Source organism: Juglans regia, chromosome 11 (assembly GCF_001411555.2).
Source record: "Juglans regia cultivar Chandler chromosome 11, Walnut 2.0, whole genome shotgun sequence".
Classification (NCBI taxonomy): domain Eukaryota; kingdom Viridiplantae; phylum Streptophyta; class Magnoliopsida; order Fagales; family Juglandaceae; genus Juglans; species Juglans regia.
Genome location: NC_049911.1, coordinates 10837596 through 10849988, shown reverse-complemented (window position 1 = coordinate 10849988; position 12393 = coordinate 10837596). Strand labels below are relative to the sequence as shown.

General features: G+C 36.6%; 2 protein-coding genes across 2 annotated transcripts in view; one reads left to right on the top strand and one right to left on the bottom strand.

Moving 5' to 3' along the window:
* LOC108995241 (peptide-N(4)-(N-acetyl-beta-glucosaminyl)asparagine amidase) overlaps window positions 1-5309 on the top strand; it is a 28147-nt gene extending 22838 nt beyond the window's left edge. The window contains 3 exon segments of the mRNA XM_018970765.2: window positions 3853-3955; window positions 4763-4897; window positions 4977-5309. Of these exon segments, the coding sequence (XP_018826310.2) occupies window positions 3853-3955; window positions 4763-4897; window positions 4977-5070 (332 nt within the window). The 3' untranslated portion in view covers window positions 5071-5309.
* A 4651-nt stretch (window positions 5310-9960) lies between these two features.
* On the bottom strand, window positions 9961-11317 carry LOC108999587 (probable ribose-5-phosphate isomerase 3, chloroplastic). The gene has a single exon (XM_035695377.1). It carries the CDS (start codon window positions 11046-11048, stop codon window positions 10197-10199), a length of 852 nt encoding a protein of 283 aa, XP_035551270.1. The 5' UTR covers window positions 11049-11317; the 3' UTR covers window positions 9961-10196.
* Window positions 11318-12393: the final 1076 nt, after the last annotated feature.

Sequence of the window (12393 nt, the reverse complement as noted above, 5' to 3'; positions counted from 1 at the left end):
ACATGCATTAAACAATTTTGGAGTTTCTTACTGCGTATCACCTTATTAACCGTATGCTTTCATCAGTTCTTGATAGTTCATCTCCCTTCTCCATCTTGTTTCCTTCATCTTTGTCATTTTCTCTTTCACAAAAAATCTTTGGTTGTGTTTGCTATATTCATAACCTCGGCCCAGACTTTGATAAACTTGATCCCCGTTTTACCAAGTGTCTCGTCGTTGGTTATTCCCAGACTAAAAAGGGATATTGCTGCTATAGTCCTTTTCTTATACGCTACTTCACGAGTGCTAATGTTACCTTCTTTGAGTCCATATCCTATTTTTCAAACACATCTTTGAGTGTTGAGTGTGATCCTCAACCATTACCTACTCTTACACTGTCTCCTTCACGCTCACCCAACCTTACCCAACCCTCCTCAGTCCCTACCCCAGTTCCTTTATAGGTTTACTCCCGTCGCTAGCGGCTACCTGCTCCCATGCCCCCACCAGCCGTCTCTCTATAATCAGATCCTGAATTGCCTAGTACTTCAGACTCTCCACGTATTGCTCTCCGCAAAGGTACTCGTTCTTGTGTTACTCAACATCCAATTAGCCAATATGTTTCATATCATGCTTTATCTCCTTCATTCTCATGTTTTACATCTCAACTTTTAAAACTTTATGTTTCTAAGACAATTCAGGATGCTTTATTTGACCCGGGATGGAGGACAGTAATAAAAAATGAAATGGATGCCCTTCACCATAACGGGACATGGAATCTTATTCCACTACCAACTGGTAAACAACCTGTTGACTGTAAATGGGTATATACAATAAAATTTCATCCTGATGATTCTGTGGAACGTTTGAAAGCCTGCTTGGTTGCTAAGGGCTACACTCAAACCTATGACATTTATTACGAGGAGACTTTCTCCCCAATTGCCAAAATCTCTTCTGTTCGAGTGTTGATCTCTCTTGCTGCTAATTTAGACTGGCCCTTATTTCAGCTGGACGTTAAAAATGCATTTCTACATGGCGACTTGCATGAAGATGTTTATGTGGAGCAATCACTTGGGTTTGTTGCTTAGGGAGAGTATTGAGGTACTATATGCAAGTTAAAGAAGATCTTATATGGTTTGAAACAATCTACTTGAGCATGGTTTGGGAGGTTCTTTGATGTTGGATTGGCATTTGGTCTTCATTGATGCCAAATAGACCACTCGGTATTTCACTTACATAGTGATGCAGGTAACATTTTGTTGGTTGTATATGTGGATATCATTGTAATTATTGGGAGTAACTGCTAGAATTGCTAGGCTAAAACAATTTTTATATGATCAGTTTTAGACAAAAGACTTGGGCAAGTTTAGATATTTCCTTGGAATTGAAGTCGGTAGATTTAAAAAGGGTATCCACCTATTTCAGAGGAAATATGTACTTGACCTTCTGGAAGAAACTGACATGTTGGGTGCATGACCTATTGACTCTCCTATGGACCTAAATCGTACATTCTTGAAAGAGGAATGTGAGTTGTTTGGAAATCTAGGTAGGTAGCAAAGACTTGTTGGGAAATTAAATTATCTCACTATCACGAGACCTGACATCTCTTATTCAGTGAGTGTACTGAGTCAATTTTTACAAACGCCACAGGTCTCACATTGGGATGCTGTAATTCATATTCTTCGTTACCTTAATCGAGCTCTTGACCTTGGATTGTTGTATCGATCAAATGGACATCTTAAAGTTGAAGTCTTTTCAGATGCTGATTGGGCAGGATCTCCTTCAGATAGAAGATCTACTGCTGGATATTGTACATTTGTGAGAGGTAACTTGATTACATGGAAGAGTAAGAAACAAGCAGTAGTAGCTTGGTCTAGTGCAAAAGCCGAATACTGGGCAATGCCTCACACTACTAGTGAGTTGACATGGTTGCAACACTTTCTCCAAGAGATTGGGTTTTCAGCTCCTGTTCCTCTTAAGCTATTTTGTGATAATCAAGCTACAGAACATATTGCATCTAATCCTGTGTTCCATGAGAGAACTAAACATATAGAAATTGATTATCACTACATTCGTAATAAGATACTAAGTGGTGACATTTCTACACCTTTTGTGAAGTCTATTGATCAACTTGTAGATATGTTCACCAAGTCATTGTGTTGTAGTTGGTTAAAGCTTATTTGTTTCAAGCTGGATTTATATGATATAGAAAAATGCTGAATGCAACCGACCCGCATAACTGGTGTGTAATCGCCACATCATTATAATGAAATGGTGTGTTTCATTTAAAGGAGAGATGAAAATCGAGAGATCAAATTGGGGAGGTGGGATTGAGTGAAACGGTGTATTTCAATTAGTTTTTCAAAACACACCGTTTTGATGGAGTGAAATTGAGAGGCTTCTCCCTTCTCTGTGCGTCCCCTTCTCCCTAACATTAATACCATCGACGTCCCTTCTTCCTGAAGCCAGCGACCTCTGTTCATTCACCATGCCCCAATCTTATTCTCACAGACCAAAACGAAATGGAAGGCAGCTCACACACCAAAATGAAATGGAAAGAAGCGATTTCGATTTCAAACGCGCAACAACATTCTCGTATAGCTTCCATTCCCACTTACTTCAGTCTTTAGCTACCTCCTTGACCTCCAATTTTTTTTTTCAAACCTCCATTAACTTTGCTTTATTCTTGTATTGTATTGAAGATTTGCCCCGGATTAAAAAAAAAAAAAAAAAAATCGATGCTTTATCGCCACATATATGATTGTTCCTAATCCATTTTTAAAGTCCGTGTAGCAATATTTGATACCCCCACCACCGACATTCAGCCCCCTTTCATCTTCCAACTTATTCAAATCCCTCTTAAGCCATCATTTTGGTCAAGAGTGTTCCAGCAATTAAAAAAATTCTCCTCCAAAAATTAAAATGCTTTGTAGTCAGTTGGTACATTGCATTCTTCAGTCGAAATGCTCTGCAGTCGAGCACCAGTTTGGGTGTTTTTTGGTCACTTGAAATCATTTGCAGAAATGGGTTTGGGTGTTTTTCAGCCACTCCAAATGCTTTGTAGAAATGGGTTAGTCCTTCCTTCTTTCTTTCACTCTAGGTTTCAATCCAGTCCTTGCTTCTTTCTTCAGTCGCTCTTCTTCAGATGTTGGTTCTTCTTCAGTCATTGGTTCAGATGCTGGTTCTTCTTCAGTCGAACACTTGTTTTCATTTCATTTCATTTTTTTTTAATACTGTTAGAAGCTGATGTGGCAACTCGGTTACACAGCACTTCCGCATGGCCGGTTATATGTAGAAGAACTGTTTGATATATATGCCCCAGCTTGAGGGGGAGTGTTAGAGGGCATGGTTGTAATTAGTGTAACCTGTGAGTGTATAAATGTCAATTGTATCTAGTGTATATATATGATGGTACATCAATGAATAAATGAAGTATTTGTCCCATGTGTTTCTACGAGATTGAATGCATACCATGGCTCCTGGCTAACTGATAGGATTAGATGAAGATTTATCTTTTGTCTTTTCTTTTGGTTGTGCTTTTCTTTCTTTCTGTGATCTCATCTCTGTTACTTATTATCTCCTTTTCCCAAAGGAATCAGTTTTGCTTTTTAGTCCAAAACAGAACTCTAATTCTTTGTTAAATAGAATATTCATAGAGCATCGTTATCGTTATGTTGTTTTGATAATGAATCCCAAATCCTTACTGGCTGGGGTTAAGTTCATAATGAAAGGACACCATCTTTGACTCATTCGAGCATATTATTCTTCTAAAGGCATGCAAGAGGGACTTTTTTCTATCCACAGGAGAAAAGGATTGAGCACATAAGTACATTTATCTAATTAACTGATGTATGAACGAATTATTTGATCTTATAGGTGGTTGGATTATCTATAAAGTAACAGACAACAAGATGCACGAACTTGTGGCATACGAGCTTATGTCTGCCAACGACGCACCTGAAAGGGATCCAAAAGATTGGTATGTTTTCTCAAAATCTGACCACAGATTGATACATCTTTCACGTAATTGCTGGCTTGCTTATGATGCAGTAACATCAGGCAGGTGTTTGTGCCCTAGCTTTCATGACAGGCTAGGCGCTTACTTCCATGTGTGTGCTCTCAAATATTCTTAAGCCACTAATTACACCATCTTAGACAGAAGGGTCCTCTTTCAAGTTATTTTTTCCAGTCAGAGTATTTAGATATATGAGTCCCCCTTGGCACATTATGGGACCACTATTAGTTCCTCAAGAATGTTTTCTGTGGAAGGGATCTGCTAAGGAAATCATGGGGTCCCTCCTGCCACCCTTTAGGATGGTTACTTCTAACAGTGCAATGTTTAGTTTTAAAGCCTTATTTTTGGAAAAGGCTATATATTACAATTTTATCCCATTTCTATCTTTTATGTTGATGTAACATTGCCCATAACCATTGAACTAAGATCTTGTTTGTTTAAGAAAAAAATTCAAGGGTTAATGAACAAATCTACATCAGCATAGAATGAAAGTGGGATAGAAGTCCAGTATATGACAATCCTTTTTATTTTGATTTTCTTTATTTGTATTCAAAATGAGTATAATAGAGATATAATTGAAATGTGATTAGAAAGAAAAAAAAAAACTTCCTTTCAAAGAAGGTGGTTCTTCAATTTCTACATTATAGATGTCATGTTTATTTTGCGGTGCCCATCTTTTACTAGTTGCATATAAAATTCCTTGAAGTCTACAACCCTGGTGTGCATGCAGATCTTATCAAGCATTTTGTTTTTCTTTTTTCTTTCATTTAGGGTTGTTGAGGGAAGCAATGATGGTGGATCCAGCTGGCACCTTTTGGATAAACGGACTTCCCAGACATTTGAAAGGCGTTTCCAGCGTAGATCGTTTAAGATTACATCTACAGGGCTCCTCTTCAGCGTTTTCAGGTAAATCATTTATCAGAATCTGTTAAAAAACACTTTCCTCTTCTGGTTCGTCCTTGAATTGTTGTTACATTTCATATAGGTTTAGGTTTTTGGCTGTCCAAGATGTTCAATCAACTTCACGGCTCCAAGTTGGTAGCATTGACCTATATGAAAGAAGCAGTCAAGGTATTTAGGCTGGAATTTCCCCAGCTTCCTAATTGATTTGATGCACTGCTTTTATAATTTTTCAGTGGGAAAAACTAAGCGAAGTGAATGATAAATGACATGCTTGCTAGCTGTCATCTTGTAACTTACCTGTCTGTGTCCACTTATCAGCAAATGTTTGCAAGGTCTTAAAGAGAACTATCTCCATGACCTTCGTGTGTATCTTCGATGAATAAATAATTTATAATCTTCCTTCTTTTCTTGGCCATCACAGAACTTTGAAAACAGCTTGATTATGGGTACTGTTGAAAATAAATGGAGAAAAATTGTGATACCTTATATGGTAAGAATAAGGATAGGTAGTGTATGAGATCTCTCATTGCTTGTGAATGAGAAGTTCTTGCTCTTTATAAGGTTCTAATGGGACTCCAATTGTATTATTGACTAGTTCTTTTAGAGTATAAGTCATGTAGTTTGAGCCTTCCATTAGAGCGTTACAAATGGTATCAAAGCCTATCCAACCAGAAATGTGAGACTTGAGCCATACCACTTACAACAAACAAGCCCGACGAGGACGTCCGGAATTTAAGGGGGGTAGATTGTGATATCTCATATGATAAGGATAATGGTAAGTGGTGTATGAAATCTCACATTGCTTAGAAAATAGAAGTTTTTGCTCTTTATAAGGTTCCAATGAGACTCCAATTGTATTATTGACTAGTCTTTCTGGAGTATAGGTCATGTGGTTTGGGCCTTCCATTGGGACGTTACAAAAGCAATCTTGATTTAGCCGGATTTATTGCCCTTTGCTGCTGACAACGAACATATTTGCGATTTGTTCAATTCTGGTTTTAATCCATTGAGTTAGGTTTTCTCGAGCTATAGTAGAAGTTGGAATTTTTTAATCCCACTTTTACTTGACATTTTGGTTATAGAATCCAAAAGAAAAGGAGTTTTTTAATTTTACAGCCAAAAAATTTATAAAGATTGTTGAATTTTAAAGGAAGATAAAGAGTCTTTTCTACATACTAGTCTTAATTGCTAGGTTACTTTAACATGCGAGGTAGAAACAAATTCCATTGTTAACTTGATGCTAAAAGATGGGGAATGGTCTTTGTGAAACTCAACAAAACCAGTATGCAGAATTCCACCGTGAAATTTTGCAAAACATTTTCTTGGACAACCCCTAGACCATCTGAAAATGGACGACAAAGATCCTTTTACCAGTTCGTTCATCTGATTTTTTACGAATAAAAGGAGCTTCATTAGTATTCCTGTTACATTAACAAATAAGGTCGTAAATAAATAAGACTTGTTCGATAAATTGCTTGAAATCGGATTAGTGAAACTTGAATTGGGCTAGATTTATTTATTAAATGAGTCATTTGTGAGTATAAAATTATGATTGCTTATTAAACTAAACAACTCGTATAAACTCGAATAACTTTGCACTATTATTTTTTATAATATATCTCTATATTTATAATGTGATTTTTTTAAATATTTAAAAGAAGGAAATGATGTTCCTAATACTAAACATAATACTTGAATCCGTGAATATCATCATTAATATATTTATATGAATTTTGTAACTAATCATCTTACACACCATACTTGTTTTTATTTTATTTTTATTTTATTCATGCTAAACTAATTGAGTTCTTCTACTCATCATCCCTTCATCACATACTTGTTATGAAATAAATTAAAAAAAAAAAATCATATATGGTGTGTGGTGTAGAGATGATGAGTAGATTTTTTCTACCTATAAAATTTATAAAGTTATTAGCTAAAAATCAAAAGATGTTCGTTAAAACTTACAAAATTATAAAATACAATATAGATACTTTATTTTGTCAAAATGAAACAAGTTGTGAAGAAGCTTGAATATTAACTGAGTTGTTTGTGAACAGAAAATGCAACTCCATGATAAGCTCGAGCTCAATAAAGATCAAGGCTTAACCATCTACTAATTTATTTCTTTTTTAAGAAAGAAGATAAAGTGCCAATTTTATTTTTATTAATAAGCTCTCATTTATGTCGAAAGGATACCCGAATAACAAACCAAGAGAAAACAAAAACCGTGTATATGGACAGTGTACTCTTATTCAGTCCTATCATTGACACCGTAATACAGGCAGTCTAGCTCTATCAATCCTAACAATCCCTATAATGTCTCGAGCTGACAAGCTCTCTTGTAGAGTCCCTTTTACATCCTGTTTAGCCAATACATCAGCAACTTGGTTAACTTCTCTGAAGACATGTTTAACTGAAAGAACCAAATCTTCTGATAGGCATAAGATTCTCTCCCAATCCTCCCATACATCTCAATTAACTATGCTATATCTATTCCGCCAATTTACAAGAAGCTGTGAATCAGTCTCAACCTCAACTGTGTTTAGGTTCAACCTATTGCAAACTCTGAGACCATCTAGTAGAGCACGTACCTCAGCCATTGTGTTTGTTCTCCATCCATAGCAGGCAGAAAAGCCTACGAGCAGAGCCCCTTTTGGATTATGGATTACCCTGCTCCCACCACATTCACCTGGGTTGACTATCCACTACTTGCTCAAACTCGACTTGTTTATGCCCCTGCTCACATATCAGAATCCTAGTATTTATATATCCCTGAGGGCCTAATCGATATGTGCTAGGAATGCCCAAGCAAGGACACAGGTCATGTCGAACCTCTTTCCAAAATGACCTCAACTGCTATAGCAAAAGTGGTCCAACCGACCGGACTACAGTTACTCTAATACATAGTTGTCACTACTCTTGGCTTAAGAAGAATCAAGACTGAAAGACAGTTGCCTGATCAGAGACGGCTCCGGAAAATCAGAGCATAGAAAAGCACCCCAGAACAGTTCAAGTTCAGAAGCTAAAATTAGTTCCAACATAAACTAGCAGACTGAATTGCTGTATATACCCAGGCAATCGATCAAGATGAACAGTTGCAGAGAAGCATACTAAACTGTAATTCTATGAAAAATAACAGAACCTCTACTATTGTGATTCTAACAATAAATTCAAGCCATCCGTATTAGTGTCCTGAATTTTGCATGTTAAGATATAATAAAAACCATGCCCGCAGATAATGCTTAATGAGCGAATGATGACAAATAGTTATAGACATCTTACTTTGTATCAATGTAATTATCAACTACAAAACCAAGAAGAGATAAGTTTGCAAGATGGCAAACTTTATGGGTAATTAGTGCCTGCTACTTTCTTCCAGGAACTCGAAACATCTGCCTTGTAGATATGTCACCAAGAATAAGTAAAATAATAGTAATACCATTAAGCCATACAATACAGTAAATTCCACATATACGGTGGCTCAGATTTCAGATCTCTCCCTTGCAAGTGAGAACTATCATTAAACTACAAAATCATTAGGGATAACGTCATAGTTATTAGTTAGATAGGGCAGGCTATAGGAACCTTTTGTTGAAGTTTGAAATCCTCTCAATCCACTTGACTAGCTTTGGATATTCTGTTTTAATTTTGGTATTTTTCTTCGGTTTATGCTTGGATCTATATGGTGTGTATCGGTATTTTGGAAGAAAACAAGGTTCATGAACTTCTGGTTCAGAAAACGTATTGGTCAAATAAAATCACATCTTGTCATCAAACCTTTTGTTCTACAAGTTTCTGGTTTCTTCCACAGAAGCTCAGGGTTTTTTGGAATGTCAGAATGAATAAATATAGACCAGCTGAGTGTATTAAGATTTAATACACAAACTTGTATGTTGGAGGTTCTTTTCCAATGGGGACATTGTATGGGAAATACGTGTTCAGATGACTTTCAGCTCAATAGAATCACGACTACAGGTTCAAACTTGAATATAGAGAGAACTCTGATTATTGAAACCACAAAAGCTTTTCTTTATTACTGTCACATGTAGCCTATGATATAAGGCAATGAGAAAGAGACATGCAGCAAAAACAAAGGTATTGACATATTGATGACATGATATTCTTGTGAGTAAATGTATAGGATATACAAGGAAAGTTCAGAGAGTAACATAGGACAGCGAAAAATAAGAATTCGTACTGCAAGTATATATCTGTAGAACTGGCATTCTCGATTCATACAAAGAAAAAGATTTTACAGCGAATGCCCTTAACGAAGTGCAGTCTCAAAAGCTCTTAAATGTGCTAGCACAAATACGTTAGCTATTTTTATCACTACACCCATGCTTGAGACTAATAGATTGTCATCAAGTCACCAGTTCAATATTTTCTATGTATAAAACTAAACCACCTCAGAGAGGCTCCCAACAGTATACCAAACAAAGACTCCTGAATGCCCTCACTTCTTATTTGTCTATCAAAATTTTTTCATTCATATATGTATAAACCTCATTTTTTGCATAGCCTTCATTGTTCATAAAATCTGACTGCAATTGCTTCTTCCCTATTTACCATTGACTGTGACCTTAATACCTAACAATCCTCAGTCAAAAGCACAAGCAATTAGTTGAAAATTGAAAGGATATCTGATGCCCTTAGATATCAGAGGTTTTCAACGCTAACAAAAAGCAGAGCTTTTGACAGCCTCAGTTAAGAAAAGGGTCTCTCGCCTGCCATTCCCACAAGGTTGTTACCGGTAGCAACAAAACTTTAAGATACCAACTAGTGGCCACTAAACAACTTGCAACCGCCATGCTACTTATTCAAGGAAATACAGATCAGGGTTCTGGGTATCTAACATTCAACTTTTCTTTTTTAATCTGAAAAGTGGGGGGGGGGAAGGCTTTTTAGCTACATTCATGCCTGAGTTCAAATGTATCATAGGGAACGACATACAAAAGTCAAGTAGAGATGAAACATCATTTCCTCAGACAAAAGGAGTATATAAATAGTTGACTCGTAAAAAAACAGAAACAAATAAAAAAGAACAAAAAGAATTCCCAACATTAAAAGTAAAAACCATGAAGGCATGCCCAGAAATCATATTAACATGAAAACTTACAATTTCATTTATTCCACCTTATCTCATTTCCTATCAACTAATATCTCTTCTATTGTAGTGATCCAATTTAAACATGCTCAAATCATTCCATCAAGTATCCACATTACCAGTCACAGCAATTAAGGCCGAACTCATCCAAAATAAAAAATAAAAATAAACAACAACAATCACACAAAAGCCTCACTTATTCTTCACCTCCACACCTCCCTTACCAGCAATAATGACCGCGGTAGCCATATCCAAGAACAATCCATGCTCCACAACCCCTTCAAAAGCCGAAATCTCCTTCCCGGCAGCCAAAGCATCCTTTATCGGCGTCTTGAAATACAAGTCAACTATATAATTGGAATTATCAGTCACATAGGGCTTCCCATTTTCACTCAACCTCAGCTTTGCCTCAACCCCTTCTTCCTTGAACAACTCCTGCAGCCTTATCAGGTTGTACTTCCAGCAAAACTGTACCACCTCGACTGGCATTGCCAGCCCACTTCCTCCTAGTCCCTTCACTAGTTTCGTATCGTCCACGACGACCACGAACTTGGCCGAGGCGGCTTCCACCATTTTCTCTCGCAAGAGCGCTCCTCCGCGGCCCTTGACTAGGTTCAGATCCGGGTCAACCTCGTCGGCGCCGTCGATGGCGAGGTCGAGGCTCGGGTGGTCATCGAGCACCGAGAGAGGGATACCCAATTGACGAGCTTGCTCCTCAGTGCGTTTCGAGGTGGGGACTCCGACAATGTTGGATAGTTGACCGGTCTGGAGGAGGTGGCCAAGCTTGGCGACGACAAAGGCGGCAGTGGAGCCGGTGCCGAGGCCGAGAACCATGCCGGACTTGACATAATCCACGGCCTTGTCGGCGGCGAGCTTCTTGAGGTCGTCTTGGGTGAGGGTTGGAGCGGAGAGGGCTTTGATGGAGAAGGCTTTATGGGAGTGAGCACGTAGGTGAAGGAGTTTAGGGGTGCGCAGGATAAGGGGAGTGGAGGTGTGGTGGTGAAGGGAGGAGAAGGAGAGGGATAGGGATAAGGAAGACGCCATTTTCTGGGGTGGAGACGAGGAAGAGAAGAGATGTTACTGTTTGGTTCCTCTTACTGTGCTTTGATTTGTTTCCTTGCGATTTCTTTCATTCTCTCGTTCTATCTATGTATATCATTTTTGTTGGTTGGTCGGTATTTCGAGTGGGTTGCTATTGTATCTGTGGGATTGGTGGTATTTGTAAAAGAAGACGTATAATGAAAGAGACTCTTTGTTGGGCTTGGGTAGGTGGTTGCGGTGACAGTGCTGTGATGGAGATCATTTGGTGGAGGATGGAGGATATGGCTTTCAGTTTTCTCTAACCTGATGTTGACTTTTATTGTTAACACTATTTTATATGAAAAATAATAGTTAAATTTGGTTTAGATAGTGAAATTATTTTAATTTTATTTAATTTTTATAATTTTTTTAAATTATCAAGTACAGTATAATAAATAATTTAATTTTTATTTTAATTTTGAAATAAAAATAATATTTAATAATTTATTATTTAACTTTCATTTCTAAATGATGGGTATGTGTGCCGCTTAAAGATATTAGTAGTGAATGTAATTTTTTCTAATATTTAAAAAAGTTATGGTTAATTCATTTTTATGTTTTTTTCTTTTAAGAAAAAAAAATTAAATACACTAACAATACAATTTGAGAACTGACCAGCAGCATTATATATAACGTTGGCTAAGGTGGTTTGAATACGAAAAAGGTTTTATCTCAATTTATTTTATATCATCATTATAATTTTTATAAATTTTTATATAAAATATAATAAATAATTTAATTTTTTTAAATTCAAAAATAATAATTATATTAAAAAATATTATTTTATTTAATTTTTAATTTTTATCTAAAATTATTTTATTTCATCTCACTGTTTAAACGATGTCTAATTCCAAACTCCGACCCTACACTTTTTAAGGCTGATCCACGACTTTGAAAATTAGATAGGCCCGTTTGGTGGGCTTTCATCGACCGTGTTTAGCATTCAAAAATTAACCAAACTTATTCGGTAACCTATATTTTATGAAAAGTTATTGCTCACGTTTTTGGGGTTTATACTTTTTATTTATGGTTTAAAAAGTTTAGAACAACTAGTACATTGGATTTCGAGCATAGTTTTTAATTTCATTCTATTGCGATCAGAATTTTCTGTTTTAATGTAGTATCCAGTACATTATACATCGTCATTCTGTTCCAAATTCATGATATGTTTCAGTCACTTTCGTCCATTTCGACCGAAATTTGCATTTCAGACAACATTCTATTCCAAATTGTTTAGTGGCAAATTTGTAATTTTCTTGAGTTTATATCATATGGCATTTTGTAAATTTCAAATCCACATGTCATTCAT

What these genes read in the sequence shown, in the direction of transcription:
- LOC108999587 (XM_035695377.1), bottom strand. Translation starts at nt 11,048, where the DNA reads ATGGCGTCTTCCTTATCCCTATCCCTCTCCTTCTCCTCCCTTCACCAC.